The sequence below is a fragment of the Microtus pennsylvanicus genome, chromosome 3, assembly GCF_037038515.1.
Source record: "Microtus pennsylvanicus isolate mMicPen1 chromosome 3, mMicPen1.hap1, whole genome shotgun sequence".
Classification (NCBI taxonomy): domain Eukaryota; kingdom Metazoa; phylum Chordata; class Mammalia; order Rodentia; family Cricetidae; genus Microtus; species Microtus pennsylvanicus.
This window is the reverse complement of record NC_134581.1, coordinates 141,894,932-141,910,706: the sequence shown is the minus strand read 5'-3', so window position 1 is coordinate 141,910,706 and position 15,775 is coordinate 141,894,932. Positions and strand designations below refer to the sequence as shown.

The 15,775-nt window shown below is 44.4% G+C and overlaps 1 protein-coding gene across 1 annotated transcript in view; it reads left to right on the top strand.

Annotated features, from left to right (window-relative positions):
* The first annotated feature begins 5,644 nt into the window (after window positions 1-5,644).
* Reck (reversion inducing cysteine rich protein with kazal motifs) overlaps window positions 5,645-15,775 on the top strand; it is a 65,640-nt gene continuing 55,509 nt past the window's right edge. The window contains exon 1 of the mRNA XM_075967339.1: window positions 5,645-5,813. Within this exon, the coding sequence (XP_075823454.1) occupies window positions 5,714-5,813 (100 nt within the window). The 5' untranslated portion in view covers window positions 5,645-5,713. The remainder of the gene's footprint in view (window positions 5,814-15,775) is intronic.

The window sequence follows — 15,775 nt, the reverse complement described above, 5'->3', positions numbered from 1 at the left end:
TCTTAACATTTTCTCCCATGCCAGAGGACTCACATCACTGGAGACTAAGAAGTCTGTGAAGGGCTGTGTCTGACTGATCCCAGCATTCTCCCACGCAGCATCTTTGTTGTGCACATATGTCATGCCCTCAGTCTGGAACAGTATAATGTGGGCCATGAAGAATTAAAATTGATCCAAGAAATCCTAAACTAGAAGTGAGGAAAGTCGGAGGAACAGCTACCCTCAGGGAAGATTTCTTAGTTTTTGTAATTGCCTCACAGTAAAATCTAAATGTACATATGTACATCCCCTGGCTTTTGTTTTACCGTGTGTGTGTGTGTGTGTGTGTGTGTGTGTGTGTGTGTGTGTGTGTACGTGAATTTCCCACAAAGGCCAGAAGAGGGCATCGGATGTTCTGCACATGGTGGGGAGGAGCTAGGACCTCTCTCTCTAGTTTTGACCAAAACTGTGATCCGTTTCCTTTCACCAAGAAGAAGCAGGAGAACCATGCAAAGAACCCAAAATAGAGTCGCATGGAGAAATTAAGCAACGGCACAAGCAAGATGTGGCTGGAGTGTGTGAGTGAATCAGAGGGACAGTGAGAAATGAGGGCAGATTAGAGAGAGCCTGTGATAATACATCTGAGCCTTGTTTTCTCAGTGCGGTGGGAAGGCTTTGGAAAGTTCTACAGAAGAAAAACAAGGCTTCTTAAAAGGGTCACTATAATTGCTTTATTGAAAAGAGACCACAGAGGTTATTGGATGAAATAAAGGTTAATTAAGAAGCTACTTCAACAGTCTTGGCAAGGTGGAATGGTGGACTAGGACCATGGCAAGGGGGGTGATTGAGTGACCTCCAGTATTTCTGAAGAAATGTCAGACATATTCTGTGTGGTTCCTACCATCTTATAATTAGTCAGTCATTCAATCCTTATCCATCAGTTTGATTATGATTTCTAGGGTGAACTTTCTTTGAATTTGTTCTTCTTAGGGTGCTTTTGGGGAGTGTCAGGTACCAGTCTCCTGGTCGTTTTCTGCTCTCAATCCTCTTCTCTCTTCTGGAATCCAACTACTTACACATCAGACACTGAACGACCCACTTCCTTTCTTCTCATCTTCCCTCTACCTCCTGTTCTTGGGATTGAATAATTTTTAGTGATTTGGCTTTGAGTTATTTTTATCATTTCCAATGTGTAGATTGTTAAATTCACAGGCTGCGCACTATTTACAGGTTTAGGCTGTCCATCTGGTTCTATTTCTAGTTTCCATTTTCCTGCTGCCGTGACAAGCCATGTCCTAGGAGTGGGGACCAGGCTTTTATGGAGTTTGTCCTAGGTCTATTGTAAAGTAAAAATGTATTAGTCATGAAGAGATTAGAAAACGCAATCAATTATCGAGATGAAAAGCAGCCACTCGAAATCCTTGCCAGGATTACCCAGATGTTGGAATTAGCAGAATTGAACTTGAAAGCACGTGTCACACACACATTTAATCACATAAAAGGCAAGTGTGGTGACACTGGTGGAACAGATGTGTGATCTCAGGAGATCCTCAAGCAACTTAACTTCATGCCAGAAAAAAGAAGAGTAGCATTTCTCACAACACACACACACACACACACATACACACACACATACACACACATACACACACACATACACACACACGCATACACACACACGCACACATACACACACATACACACACACATACACACACATACACATACACACACATACACATACACACACATATACACACACATACACACACATACACACACACATACACACACACAGCACACACACACACATACACACACACACACACTTAGCACTCCAAACACGAAATTCATGTGTATGTCATACAACCAAAAATCTATCCAGTATGTAAAGAAAAAGGAAAATATTACTCATAACTAAAAAAAATCAACATAAATATACACAGAGATGATAGAATTATCAAACAAGGACATCAAATAGCCATTATAAAATAATGTTATGAAAAATAGAAAAGGGGGAGGCATGAATATCATGAGGAGGAGAATAGAGACATAGAAAAACACAAAGAGAATTTCTATACTTGAAAAATGTAAGGGACTGGGGCATTCTGGACACTAAGGCAGGAGGATTTCAAGTTCGATGCCAGCCTGAGCTACAAAGGGAGACCTGTCTCAGAAGAAAATAAAAAAGAAGGATAGAATCACAAGGAAAATACACCACAAAACCATTAACCAAAAGATTTGTGGGAGGGGCTGGGGACATTGCACTGTGGCACAGCACCTGCTGAGCACGTGTGAGCCCCAGGTTCAGTCCTAAAAACAGTGTTGGGGAGGAGAGACTTAATGAGTTTTCTTTAGCTAAAATACAGAGCGATGGCTGTTTGCCTCAGAACAATCAATTACTGGTGATTACATCCTTTTAAAGAACCATATTGATCTCCAATCATCAATCATTTCTAAGCGAAACATTACACGAGCAATGTCAGACAGAAATACAGTGGGGGCTCCACAGTGAACCACGTAGTTTTTCTAATAGCTACAGTGTAGAGTTAAAAGGAATAATGGTGGATAAACGCACATCTGTCAAAGCACACAGACAGCACAGTCCCAATAGTAAATCCTATTGGTGTGGCAGATGTGCACTGCCCTAGATAGACCGCTGTGGAGGACGTTGGTAATAGCTAAGGCTGTGCAGATGAAAGGCAGGAGACATGGACTTTCTGTGCCTTCCATTCAACTTTGCTATGAGCCTAAAACTATCCTAAAAAGTAAAGCCTGCAAAATTCAAGATGTCATTGTTTTTTACCTCTGAGTAGTACTCTAATGTGTATATATTCCACACTTTCTTTATTCATTCTTCCATTGAGGGGCATCTAGGTTGTTTCCAGGTTCTGGCTATTACAAATAATGCTGCTATGAACATAGTTGAACAAACGCTTTTATAGTATGATTGGGCATCTCTTGGGTATATTCCCAAGAGTGGTATTGCTGGATCCTGAGGTAGGTTGATTCCCAATTTCCCGAGAAACCTCCACATTGATTTCCAAAGTGGTTGCACAAGTTTGCATTCCCACCAGCAATGGATGAGTGTTCCCCTTACTCCACAACCTCTCCAGCAAAGGCTATCATTGGTGTTTTTGATTTTAGCCATTCTGACAGGTGTAAGATGGTAGCTCAAAGATGTTTTGATTTGCATTTCCCTGATCGCTAAGGAAGTTGAACATGACCTTAAGTGTCTTTTGGCCATTTGAACTTCTTCTGTTGAGGATTCTCTGTTCAGTTCAGTACCCCATTTTTTAATTGGGTTAATTAGAATTTTAATGTCAGTACTACTCAGCGGTAAAAAACAATGACACCTTGAATTTTGCATCGACTCTAGCCATAAACAAAGGACATTAAGCCTATAGTTCACAAGCCTAGAGATGCCAAATAAGAAGGTGAACCCAAAGAAAAACATATATAGATCCTCCTGGAAATAGGAAGCAAACAAAATTGCCGGGCAAAAGTTGGGTGCATGGGGGTGGGGGTAGGGGTGAAGATGAGGTTGGGGGAAGGGGAGAGGGGGAGAGAGAAGGGAGAAGGGAAAGACTGGGGAGAGCTTGGGGGAGTGGGAGGGTGGAGATGGAGGAAGGGCAGAAATAGGAGCAGGGAAGAAGATATTTACATTAAGGGAGCTATTTAGGGTTGGCAAGAGACTTGGCTCTAGAGGGGATCCCAGGTGTCCACGGGGATGTCCCCAGCTAGGTCCTTGGGCAGCAGAGAACAGGGTGCCTGAACTGGCCTTGCCCCACTATCACACTGATGATTATCTCGAATATCAACCATAGAATCTTCGTCCAGCAACAGATGGAGATAGAGATAGAGACACTCATCAGAGCAATGGACTGAGCTCCCAAGGTCCAGTTGAAGAGCAGAAGGAGGGAGAAGATGAGCAAGGAAGTCAGGACCGCACCACTGAGACAGTGTGCCTGATCTAATGGGAGCTCACCAAATCCAGCTGGACCGGGACTGAACGAGCATGTGATCAAACCGGACCCTCTGAATGTGGCTGCCAATGGGGACGGACTGAGAAGCCATCGATAATGGCACTGGGACCTGTTTCTACTGCATGTACTGGCTTTTTGGGACCCTAGTCTATTTGGATGCACACCTTCCTAGGCCTGGATATAGAGAGGAGGGCCTTGTACTTCCCACAGGGCAGGGTACCCTGCACTCTTAAGGAGGAAGTGGGAGGAAGGAGGGGTAGTGGGGGAGCAGGAGGGGAATGGGAGGAGGGGAGGAAGTATAAATTTTTGAAAAAAAATTAAAAGAAGTGAATGCAAAAAAGAAGTAAAACCTTAGTTGAAAGGGGAAGAGGGTGGGCTAGCAGTGACACAATACAGTGCTCATGTATAAAAGCCTCAAAAAGTGTTTTAAAAGGGAAAGTCCATTGTTTTAAAGAAGTGCAAAGTGGTCAGGGCAGGGTGGGAAATAAGTTCAGCCAATCAGTCCCACGGCCCAAATTAAGATCTCTCAGTTTCAGAGTGCCCACGTTATTCACTGTGCCAGGTACTGTCTCAGACATTCGAAATACACTACGAAGCTGGGTGCCTATAATTTCAGCACTTGATCAGGAAATCAAGACCAGCCTTGGCTTCATAGTAAGTTCAAGGTCAGCCTGAGCTTTATGCTATCCTGTCTCCAAAATACATAATTAGTTAAATAAACATAAATAAACAAACACAGTATGTACGTTAATCTTATTAAGAAGGCCAGAGTGGGGGAGACTAGGAGCCTCAGAAATAAAATGTCCTCACCCACAGACACGGGGCTAGTCGGGAGTAGTGTGCAATCTGAACCCAGTGGTGCATCAAGACCTTGCTCTTTCCACTAGAGTCATTGCTACCATCTGATCACTGCGTTTAGTGCCCTGAACAGAGGAAAGTGGAAACAAGCAATTGGCTTCACTTCTGAACAGCAAGGTAACTCTAAAATGGATCTGTTCAAGGGTGACAGTCAGAAAGAGCAGAGGCGCTCTTACCCCAGTGAATTAGCTTTTGATTAGTAGACCCTCTGGAACATTCTCCATAGTAGATGCTTAGAGTGGCACGGGAAGATCCATCTCCAAAAACTATGACTTTCCAGACTCTCCAAGTCTAGCCATAAATGTTGTTCTGCCCTTTTCTCTGGGTGGAAAAGATATTAACAGTGCGTGAACTGGCACAGTGGGGCCACCCTGTGATTTCGTAGCCTTTCAGCAGAGCCCTTTGACTTTGAGGGGAGGCCAGCTGACACACTCCTTCTTCAGGACGAGGTAGCACTTGGACAGGATGTTGAGTATCCAGGAGGACGCAGGTAGCGGTGCACCCGCTGCGGTTCAGTTGACTTAGCCTTTGGATTTCAGACGGACCTGTAGAGCAGCCGCCTCTGAGCCTTGGGGTCCCCTATTTCCCCAGCAGGCGGCAGAGGCGCTCCAAAGGGGTCTCCAGCCTCTGACTTCCCGTTCGGAGAACGAAGCCCGGGAGCCTGAGGCCGAAGGCGACACACAGCTGGCCCATAACAAAGAGCCAGGGTCCAGGGCGCGCTGCCGCCCCCCGGGAGGTTTTGGAAACGCTGAGCGGTCAGGGCGGGGCTTCGGAGCGCCGCAGCCAATCACCCGAGGCCGAAGGAGCTAGGGGCGGGGTTTGGTGCCAGCGGCTGTGGTGGCCAGGCTGGGTCCGAGCATCCCGCGGCTTCGGACCCGCCCGGCCCGGACATGGCGAGCGCCCGGGCCTCCCCGCGAGGCGCTCTGCTGCTTCTTCTGGCCGCGGCGGGGGTCGTGGAGGTGTCGGGGGGCCTGGCTCCGGGCAGCGCGGGTGAGTAGCCGCGGGAGCCACGGGCGGGGCGGTCCCGAGCAAGCGTCTCAGCGCCCCAAGATGGCGCGGGGCCGGGGGCGGGGTGCGCGCGCCCCCAGACCCGCGGGCGGTCTGGACCCTTGCGGGTCTGGAGCGCGGGGCCGGGGCGGCACCCGGAGGCCGCTCCCCTTCCTTGCCGTCTCTGCGCTGGAGATCTTCCGTACCCGAGGGGTGGTGACTTGGGTTCGAGGCCTTGCTGTGTCACCTCCCAGACAGGGGCCCCTTGCCCTGCCCGACCCTGTCAGAAAGCAAGGAGGTGCCTGGGCTCCGGATCGCCCTGACCCGCGAACGGGATTCGTAGGTGCCGCCCTCTTACCGCTGCCCGGACAGTTGTTGTCATTTTTGATTTGACTGACTTGGCCTGAGTGGCGGTGAGCTCCACAAGGCTGCCATGTGGGTGCACTGTCCGTCCGATCCCCGGGTGCTGGGACGGGGTGACTACAAACTGGTAAATCACCCTGGGGCCTGCCGGCCGCCTTGAGCAGAGAGTGTTCTTGGGCTCTCTTAGAGCAAGCAGTTAAGTCCATCAGAGATGGGTAGGAAGCTTGGCCGCTTAGGATGCTCCTGCCCTTGCTCAGCCTTCGGACTTGACACTAACTTGTGCTTCCCGGGAGACCTCGGCCCGAGAGGTGGCATAAGATAGGAGCTCGAAGGAGTTCCAATTCAGGCAAACATATTCAGCGAAGAGGTGAGAGCGGGGCTGCAGGGGCACAGAGGAGGGGGTGACATTCACCTAGAAGATGAGAAAGACCAAGTGCCTACTACCTATACTAGCCATCAAAAGATACCTGGGATTTGTATGACAAATGTAACGGAGGAGTGTATTGCATAGAGGGTGAGGCGCATAGCGAAAAACAAACTCAGCCTCAACAAGGTTTTTAAGAAAGTGTATAATATTAACATTGTGGGGTTTTTGTTGTTGTTTTGTTTATAAAGGCAGGCATTTGAAGAAGGGAGGGATTTTGTCAGGATTAGTTAACTAGTTGAGTTCTAGATTTAGCTATACACTAGTAAGGAAAGTAATAGAAAAGAAAGAATGTTATAAATTCTTGACGAATTCAGCTTACCTCTCTGTGTTCTTGTTAGCCCGAAGATATGATCTGTAGAATACTAGCTGCCCTTTCTTATCTCCTACTATTGTAGAGTAGGGCCTCGAGGAAAACCTTAGCAAGTTACTTAGCCTTAATCTTTTTAACTTTAATATTCACACTTTTATATATGGTATTGTCTAGATCAGCGATTCTCAGACCTGTGGGACACGACAACCCTTTTACAGGGGTGGCCGAACTCCATCAGAAAACATATATTTACATTATGATTCACAACAGTAGTACAGTTACAGTGATGAAGTAGCAATAAAATAATTTTATAGTCGGGGCACATCACAACATGAAGGGTCGCAACATTAGAAAAACTGAGAACCTCTCTTTGAGATTTTACTGTGAACATTAGCTGAGGTAAGTAACACTTAGCATAGCAGACACCAAAATGCTAGCTCTTAAATGTATTTGGACAAGCAAGGTGTAGTGGCTTACACCTGTAATTCCTGGAAGACTAAGGCAGGAATGCCACAAGACCCAGGCCAGCATAGATCACAGAGTGATACCTTGAAGCTACACGCGAGTGTGAGTGAAACACCCTGCACTGCAGCCCGTCCTGTGCATTCACAGCAAGAGACCCGAGAAGTCCTTTGACAAAGACCCTTATTTGCTGAGGCGTCAGAGAACGCCTGCTGGATGTGAGTTTCTTTTGGGGGTGATAGAAATGTTGTATGATTGAATTGCTGAAAATAACTGAATTAACACACCCTAGAAGGGTAAACTTCACAAGACGTGATTTACATCTCAATAAAACTGCTGTAGAAAGAAGAAAAATCGTCTACTATTTAACTTTCTTTATAACACTATGGAACACACTGGGCTAGTTATTTCCAGTAGCCCTTCCATCTCCAAGACATCTGTGATTTCATACGGTTTGCATTATTTGATAAAAAGAGTTAATTCCACGTTCGATAGTAAATTGAGTCTCATTTCTCGCACTAAATTCTGGGAAGCATATAGTGTGGGTTTCTTATGTGAAGGACATTGGCTAACAGAATGGACAAAAGCTTCCACTGTGGGTCTGTAGAAGGTCTGAAGCAGAAATTGAGAACACAATTATTAAATTGTGTTCCAGTGAAGGCCTGGTTTGTAGTCCTGTTCAGACGGTCTCATTTCCCTCTCATTATCCCCATCCAAGATTGTCTCCTCTGGTACAAAGCTTTCCAGGTCACTGACCCCTTCTGCTCTATCTGCCCTGACTCTTCTCCTGGGGTGAAGGTAAGGGTGTGCTGCAGCTTGTTCCCTGATCGTCTCATTAGAGGATGGGACAAGAGCCCACGCTGCAGGCTCGGAGTCTGTGTCTATAGCACCTTAGTGGTTCTGTTTCTATTTAAGATGTTTTGTAATAATACAAAAAAGAGAAAGACGGGTAACATTAAAGGCCAAGTTTCAAGGAGTTGACATTTGAGGGATTATGTAATAGCCTAGAATCCAGGAAAAGAATGTTATGAATTTTAAGTTAGGAAAAGGAAACGCCTCTCTGGAGGAAAGTAATAAGAAGCAGATTTTCTTCCCTCTGACTATCTTGGCCCATGATGTGGAAAGAGTAAGGGCTAGTGACAGACCAGATCCTACAGTTTGTCCTGGCATACCGTAGTTGGAGTTCCTCTCTTGCATCCGTAGGAAGAACAGAGCCATAAGACCCAGAGTGTAGGCTAGGGCTAGATGGTGCCTAGCTTTGCTGGAACCATCTGGTTTTATTCTGTGTATGAAGAGAAATCAAGAATTCTACATAAGAGAGATATAGCTTGATGTATATTTTAGCCACTGAGCTATTTTTCCAGCCCCATAGATTTATATTTCAGATCACACTTTCTGAAACCCGAAATAAAATAGAAATAAAGTAGTAATTATATATAAAATAGTAAAGAGTTACTAGAAATCCATTAGTGTTTCAAAAAGGTGTGGGTGGCCCACGCCTTTATTCCCAGACCTAGGGAGGCAGAGGCAGGTGGAGCCCTGTGAATTCAAGACCAGCCTCATCTACACAATGAGTTCCAGGACAGCCAGGGCTGCATAACGAGACCTTTTCTCAAAAACAAAACAACCACAACCACAACAATAGAGCTCCAATATTTCAAAGAAGATAATGGTGACTTGGGAAGTTGTGGAAGCAAAAGGGAGTCAAGATATCCTGACAGATCAATGTGGGCAATGTTGGAAGAATTACAGGTTATTGCTTGTTTTATCTTAAAGAGCTTGATAAAAGTGATGCCCTTTTCTAAGGTAGGAGAGATGGGGAAAGCAGTACTGAGGAGAATTGGCAGGAGAGGCAGGAACAAAGCCAAAAGTTTCATTGGGGGCTGAGGATGTAGCTCAGAGGTAGAGCATCTAGAATGCACAAAGCCCGAGTTCAGTCCCCAGCCATGGAAAGTGTTGGGGGCCAGAGTCGGGGAAGAGAGAAGTCCATCTTTGTATGTGTTGAAGATAGATATTAGGAGTAGCTGACTGCCCCAAGTCTTTGTTAAGCTGCTATTTAATAGTGCTGGAAATCACAACCCCAGTTACAAAGTGGTGTGGAAAAATAGACATGTTCTCTCCTTTTGTGGGGCTTACAGTTCAGTGGGAAGCTCAGACTTTTAACATCACCAGAGCTTTAAGCATGGTGGCATGTAGTGGTAATACAAGAACTAAGGAGGTAGAGAGGCAGGGGAATTTCAAATTTGAGCCCAGTCTGGACCACCTAATGAGACCATGTCTTAAAATGAAACACATAAATCCCCAAGAATTGCAGAGTGTCTACATTGCTAATACATGGTTTAATTAGCACATATCGATTTAAATTTCAAGTCTAAAGAATGTATTTGAGAAAAAAACTGATTTCATTAAGCATGTAACACGTGATATGGCAAATGCTACAAAGCTTGGAGATAACACGAATATTGCCAAGATTCAGGCATGGTGGCATGTGCTTATAATTCCAACACTCAGTGGGTGAGGCGGGGAGGAATTGCAAGTTTAAAACCCACCTGGGCTTATAGCAAGTTCCAAGCCATCCTGGCTCTTTGTGGGAGGAATGTGTCTCAAAAGCAATGGGTGGGGATGGCACACAAGGACAGCTAGAGATGGTTCCGTCAGTAAAGTACCTGTGACGCATGCCCAAGCCCTGAGTTCAGAGCTGGGGCACTCACACGAAAAGTCATGCGCCAGCATATGTCTGTAATCCCAGCACTGGGTCCTGGGTGGTGGGTGAAGAAGTGGATCCCTGGAACTCGCTGGTACGGCCCAGGCTCAGGGAGAGCCTCTGTCTCAAAGAAAAGGAGAGTGACTGAGGAGGACCTCAGCCATCAACCTCTGACCTCCCAACATGTGCGCCCACTTGTGTGCACACATATAAATGAGTTTTTTTTTTTAAAGCTAGGTGTGATAGCACGCACCTGAATACTGGCACTTGGAAGATGAAGGCACGAAGACTAGGTGTTTAAAAATCATTCTTTTCTATATAGTGAGGCGGAGGTTAGCATGCTTTATGTGACCCTGTGTCAACAAAATTTTAAATATATATATATATATATATATATATATAATATTGAAAGAGACATTCTAACCAAGAAATGTCATTAGAAACTAAGTTTTGCACCATTAGATCCCTTGTTTCTGATGGGAGCCCTGGAGAATGAGGAAGGGAATTCCCCAAGAATCCTGACAACTAGGAATCCTCAGAAGAGTCACCCCTAGTTGTTTCTAATAGCGAATATCTGAGTCAGGTGCGTCTGATGACGAGGAATGGAAACGAGATAGCTGGCTGAGATCCGGGGCTCTTATGTAGCATCTAAGGAAATTGCGTGCACCAGGGGTGGGGCATTTCAGCACACTCTTCACCTTCCAGAGCCCTAGAGAAAGTGGAAAATTGCTCAGAAGCAGCCTGCGTGAGAGAGCCCTTCCCTGCCATGCTGCTGTGTGCATTTCTTACACTTCCTCTTTGCTCCTGCACTTTCTGTGTGCTCATCAGCATCCCTAATTCCAAGTCTGTTGACCCTGTAAGCCTGTCACCAGTGGCTGCTTACCTTCTGGGCACTTGATTGACTCCAGTTATAGATATATTTTAAATCAAGCTGTTTCCTGAATTATGAGAGCATCACTGTAATTTAGTACTGAGATGATGAAGTTAGAGACGATGCCCTGTACTTTCTTTCCTGTTAAAAGGCAATTATATGGGGCTGGAGGAATGGTTCAGTGCTTTTGGGCATTTGCAACTCTTCTGAGGCCCCAAGTTCTGTTTGCAGTACCCACATTAGGTAACTCCAACTCCAGAAGATCTGACACCCACTTCTTGCCTCTGTAAGCACCCACCTATATATAACATACACACAAAGACACGCACACACATAAATAATAAATAAAATAAGCCTTTGGGTGGCATAGTTAACAAGAAGGCTGGAGAAATGATTCAGCAGTTAAGAGTACTAGCTGCTCTTCCATTCCTAATACCCATGTAGCCGCTTGCAACCATCTTAACTCCAGTCCCAGGAGATCTGACACCTTCTGACTTCCATGGTCACTGCACAAACAAGGTGCACGCACATACATACATGCTGACAAATCACCCATACGCATTAAATAAATAAAGTTTAAAGGCATAATATAATAGATATGTTAATTTTTAATCAGTGAGCAGATTTTAACTGAACAGTGTACCAGAGGCTTACAGTCACTGTCTGATACCCAAGTGAAACGACAGAGAAGAGATGAGGGTTAAAGGTTCCACGTCTGACACTTTGATTAACCAGAAAATCAACAGCCAAATTAAAGAAGAAAGACTTACTGTGGGTTAGATGTGATCAAGTAGATGTACATTTTCCTCACTAAAATAATTAAAGTTTAAGGAAGGGAAAACTAGGGAAAGATGTGGAAATTTAGAGTTCGACCAGCAGGAGATAGGCTGCTGATTAAGAGTGACATCACCGTATCTTTAAAAACAGGGAGAAATAACATGGAACTTTTATTGCTATTAGAACCAAATGAGGACACTGCAGTGTTGACAAGCAGTGGGGGTGTCTGTAATGCAGAAGCAAACTGTGCATCTGGTTATGTGTGTCTAGACAGATGGAGCGTGACAAGACACTAGCAGTGTTGACTGTGTGCTGGGTGTATGGTTAAGCATTTACTTTTGGCTCTTCCTTGGCTGATAAAATATATAAATAAATACATATATATGCATATCTTTCTTTGTTTTGGGGAGAGTGGAGGGGCTTTTAAATGGTCTTTTTAGACAGTCTTGCATTGTAGCCCAGGCTTGCCACCAACTCATAGTGACCTTCCTACCCAAGCCTCCTGGGTGCTAAGATTAAATAAAGGTCTGTAGCACAGTGCTCATCTTATATGTTTTTTAGGAAGTAAGTGAGACAGTTTGCATGGCTGTATTTATAAGTTAAAGTTACAGGTATTTAAATATTTTTAGTGATTATCACTTTCTAAGTTGTCTTAAAAGTCAAACTTTACTTAAAAGATTTCACATACTGAAAATAAGAATTTATCTTTAAATTTATCTTTTTATTTATAATTTTGGTATTAGCCCAGATTCTGTTTTTCTATCAGTAGTGTAGGATATATATGAATATGTACATATGTACATATTCTGTTTTAGTAGTTCTTTAGAATGTATTTATTGGAGGACCTGTTTTCTTTGGCATAGAAAGCAGGAACAGCTTTGCAATGACAAAATTGAATTACAGCTTTTGGGAGGCTTCTGTGGCAAAATCCCTTTTAACTTCAAAAAGCCTGTAATCCTAAGGGTGTTTATTTTTAGATTATGGTGCGTATCTGCTTCCTTAAGTGCTCTCTGGCCTTAGCACTTGCACTTTCCGAGTGTAGCTGGAGCGTGTGCCTGTCCCAATCGCCTCTCTGTAGTTTGCTTGTGGTCTCCAGCCTCAGCCAGGCCTTGGTGTTTCAGATCATTGGATAATTCTGCTCGAATATTACCAGACTACACCAGTTCCTTCTTAAAGCCAGCAAACGAGGCCGTTAGCATCTCCCGTTGGTTTTCATTAATTTTATAATCAGAGTCTGAGACTAAGACTGCAAGATGGCATCTGTGTCTCTTTAATGAGGGCAAAACCTGTGCCTTTTACTCTCATGTCAGTCTCGGGCTTTATTTGAACGTTTCTCCCCTTGCCCAGGTCCGTTTTATGGCAATGAGCAGAGCTTTAAACTACAACAAATTGGGTTAGCAAATAAGCAAATTAGAATCAAATTATGAAACAAAGTGTTTCTGGAGTAGCTTGCCTTGTAGAAAACATTAAGCACTGCATTGTGCATTGTTTGTTCCCCTCCTCATCTGCCACCCCAGTTATAGCTGAATAATGACCCAGTTAATCCATTTTAATTATTCTAAAGAAGATAAAGTCCTTTAATTGCTACTTGAATTGCATTCAGATTTTTCATATCCTCGGTGAAAGCATATGAAGGGAATATAGGTGTACACTTATTTCTTGAAAAGGATGTAGTGTTAACGATTATAAAAAAGGCTTTTTTTGTTTGTTTAAAAGTAAGAAAAGTGTTCACTAATACAGTAATGTCTACTGTTCCCAATCAGCAGGGGCAGTGTGATGGGGCAGCGGCTCCCACGTCTGTTGGAGGTGGCAGTCCTCCCAGGGGCGGAAGTGTACTATTAGAGAGGAATGCTCGGTTGAGAGGGAAAGGGGTTATTACTGCAGGACTCCAGGCTGCCCTCTTTCATCCTATTTTGTCAGAAGTACCAGAAAAAGCTTTTGGAAAAGCTAGAAGGAAATATGCCAGAATGTCAGCAGAGATTGCGGTGGGACAATTGGAGTAGAAATCATTTTCCTTTTCATCTTTATTTTTCAAATTTTGTGGTTTCTTTCTTTTTTGTGTGTGTATATATATTTTTTTAGTTTTAGCTTTGTGCCAACACAAAAACACAACTGTCACCTCAAAAAGGATAAGCAGTAGTTTATTCTGAAGCCACATAAAAGTGGCCATGGCCCAGGAACATAGATTTAGGTTACCCCAAATTCCATGTTCCAACGCTGTAACAATTTGGTGAAGTTTTTATAGCAGTAGAACAAAGAAAGTCATAAATAAGGCACTTTCAAATACATTGGTGGAAACATCAAGTAGGTGGGTTGCAGCAAAGAAGTAACTTCTGTAGGCCTGAGATGCTGTATGGTGGCGTTCTTAGCCTTTGGGTTGTGAAAACTAGGATTTTGTTAAGTTAATACATTCCAAAATCACAGGGTCTTTGGGGGCTAAAGATAGCCCAAGATAAATTGTAGTTAGGCTCTGGACCTGCGATACTCCAACCTGTCCACTGTCACTGATGCCAACTGTTGGTCAGCACTGCAGAATGGTCGGTCAGCTGAAGGTGCTGTTTCTTTCTGGAAACTTCTCATTTGAAAGTCACGCCACAATAAATTTGACCCTTACTATTAAATGTAAAATGGAGGGGTCTGTATTTTATTTTATATAAACCCTCCAGTTGCTATTAGAGTATATTTTGTGACTGTTTTAAATAGACCTTTGCTTCAAGAACTTTTTTTTCCCCACAAATTCCTATGCCCAAATCAGACTCCTGTCTACCTGATTGTTTTCTTTTTGTTAAGCCCATGATTATTGGGACCATATGTTACCCTGAGTTATCTTTGCTCAAAATCAGCTGCATTTTCTGCCCTCATATGACCTTTGTGTTAGAGGGCAGTAGAAAGTGCCAGTTTCTAGAGCACTTCAGAAGAGCACAACAGGTCAGGTAAGGGGCCTTCGCCGTCAGCGGGGCTGCAGGCAGAGCCTTTGGAGATGCAGCGCTGCCGTGAGGGTCTCAGGAATGCTTGGGCCTTCCCCGGAGAAAGTAAGACTACTTAATACAAGGCACTTTTTCCTTCTGAAACGTAGTGATGTGCGTGTGTGTTTAGACTTTTCTTTCCATTTTTAGATTTAAAATTTTTCTCTTCAAACTCCCTCTGTAGCCCAGGCTGGCCTTTAACTCCTTTCTGTTCCTTTTGCCCAGGCTCCTGAGAGCTGGGGTTGCAGGTCCGCATCACACACCAGGCTATGCTGGGGTTGCGGGTCCGCATCACACACCAGGCTGTGCTGGGGTTGCCTGTTTGCATCACACAACCAGGCTGTGTTTGCGAGTCTCTCAGTCACACACTGAGAACTCACAGAAGCTTTTCATATAGAATTCCCACGAGAAAGCTCTCCCACAGTAGTCTTTCATGAAAACCAATTGTCCAGTAAGACCACAGGCCCCACCATTGCTTTGTGGAGAAACTGTTTCCAGTGTTGAGCTTGGCAGCCTTTTGATTCTCAGGGAATATCTCTTTCTCTGTCTCTGTCTCTGTCTCTGTCTCTGTCTCTCTCTCTCTCTCTCTCTCTCTCTCTCTGTGTGTGTGTGTGTGTGTGTGTGTGTGTGTGTGTGTGTAGTTTAGTTTTGAAATGGTCTCACGTACAGCCCTGGCTGGCCTGGAGCTTGCTGTGTAGGTCAGGCTGACCTTGTATGCTACTATTGGGATTAAAGGCAATGCCACCAGACCCAGCAGAATCAATGTCCATTTACATATATATAATCTCTCCAGCACATTAACGTAGTCACCAACCAGGAAAGCATTACTGAACTTCTGTGTCAGAGTCTTTATCTGCTTCCATTGTGTAGGATTAACTGAATTATTGGTCAGTGGTTGAATTCAATCTCTATTCCCCCCACCACCACCAGTGACTGAGAGGTCAAGTTGATAAATGACTCAAATCCCAATCCTCCAGTCTCAGGCTAGTCTTTTAGACCTGACTAGTCCCTACCCTGAAGCTTTGCAGTTGGGTTACTTCTTATCATAACAGAGGTGCTCACCTATTGTTGAGGAAATTCCAAGG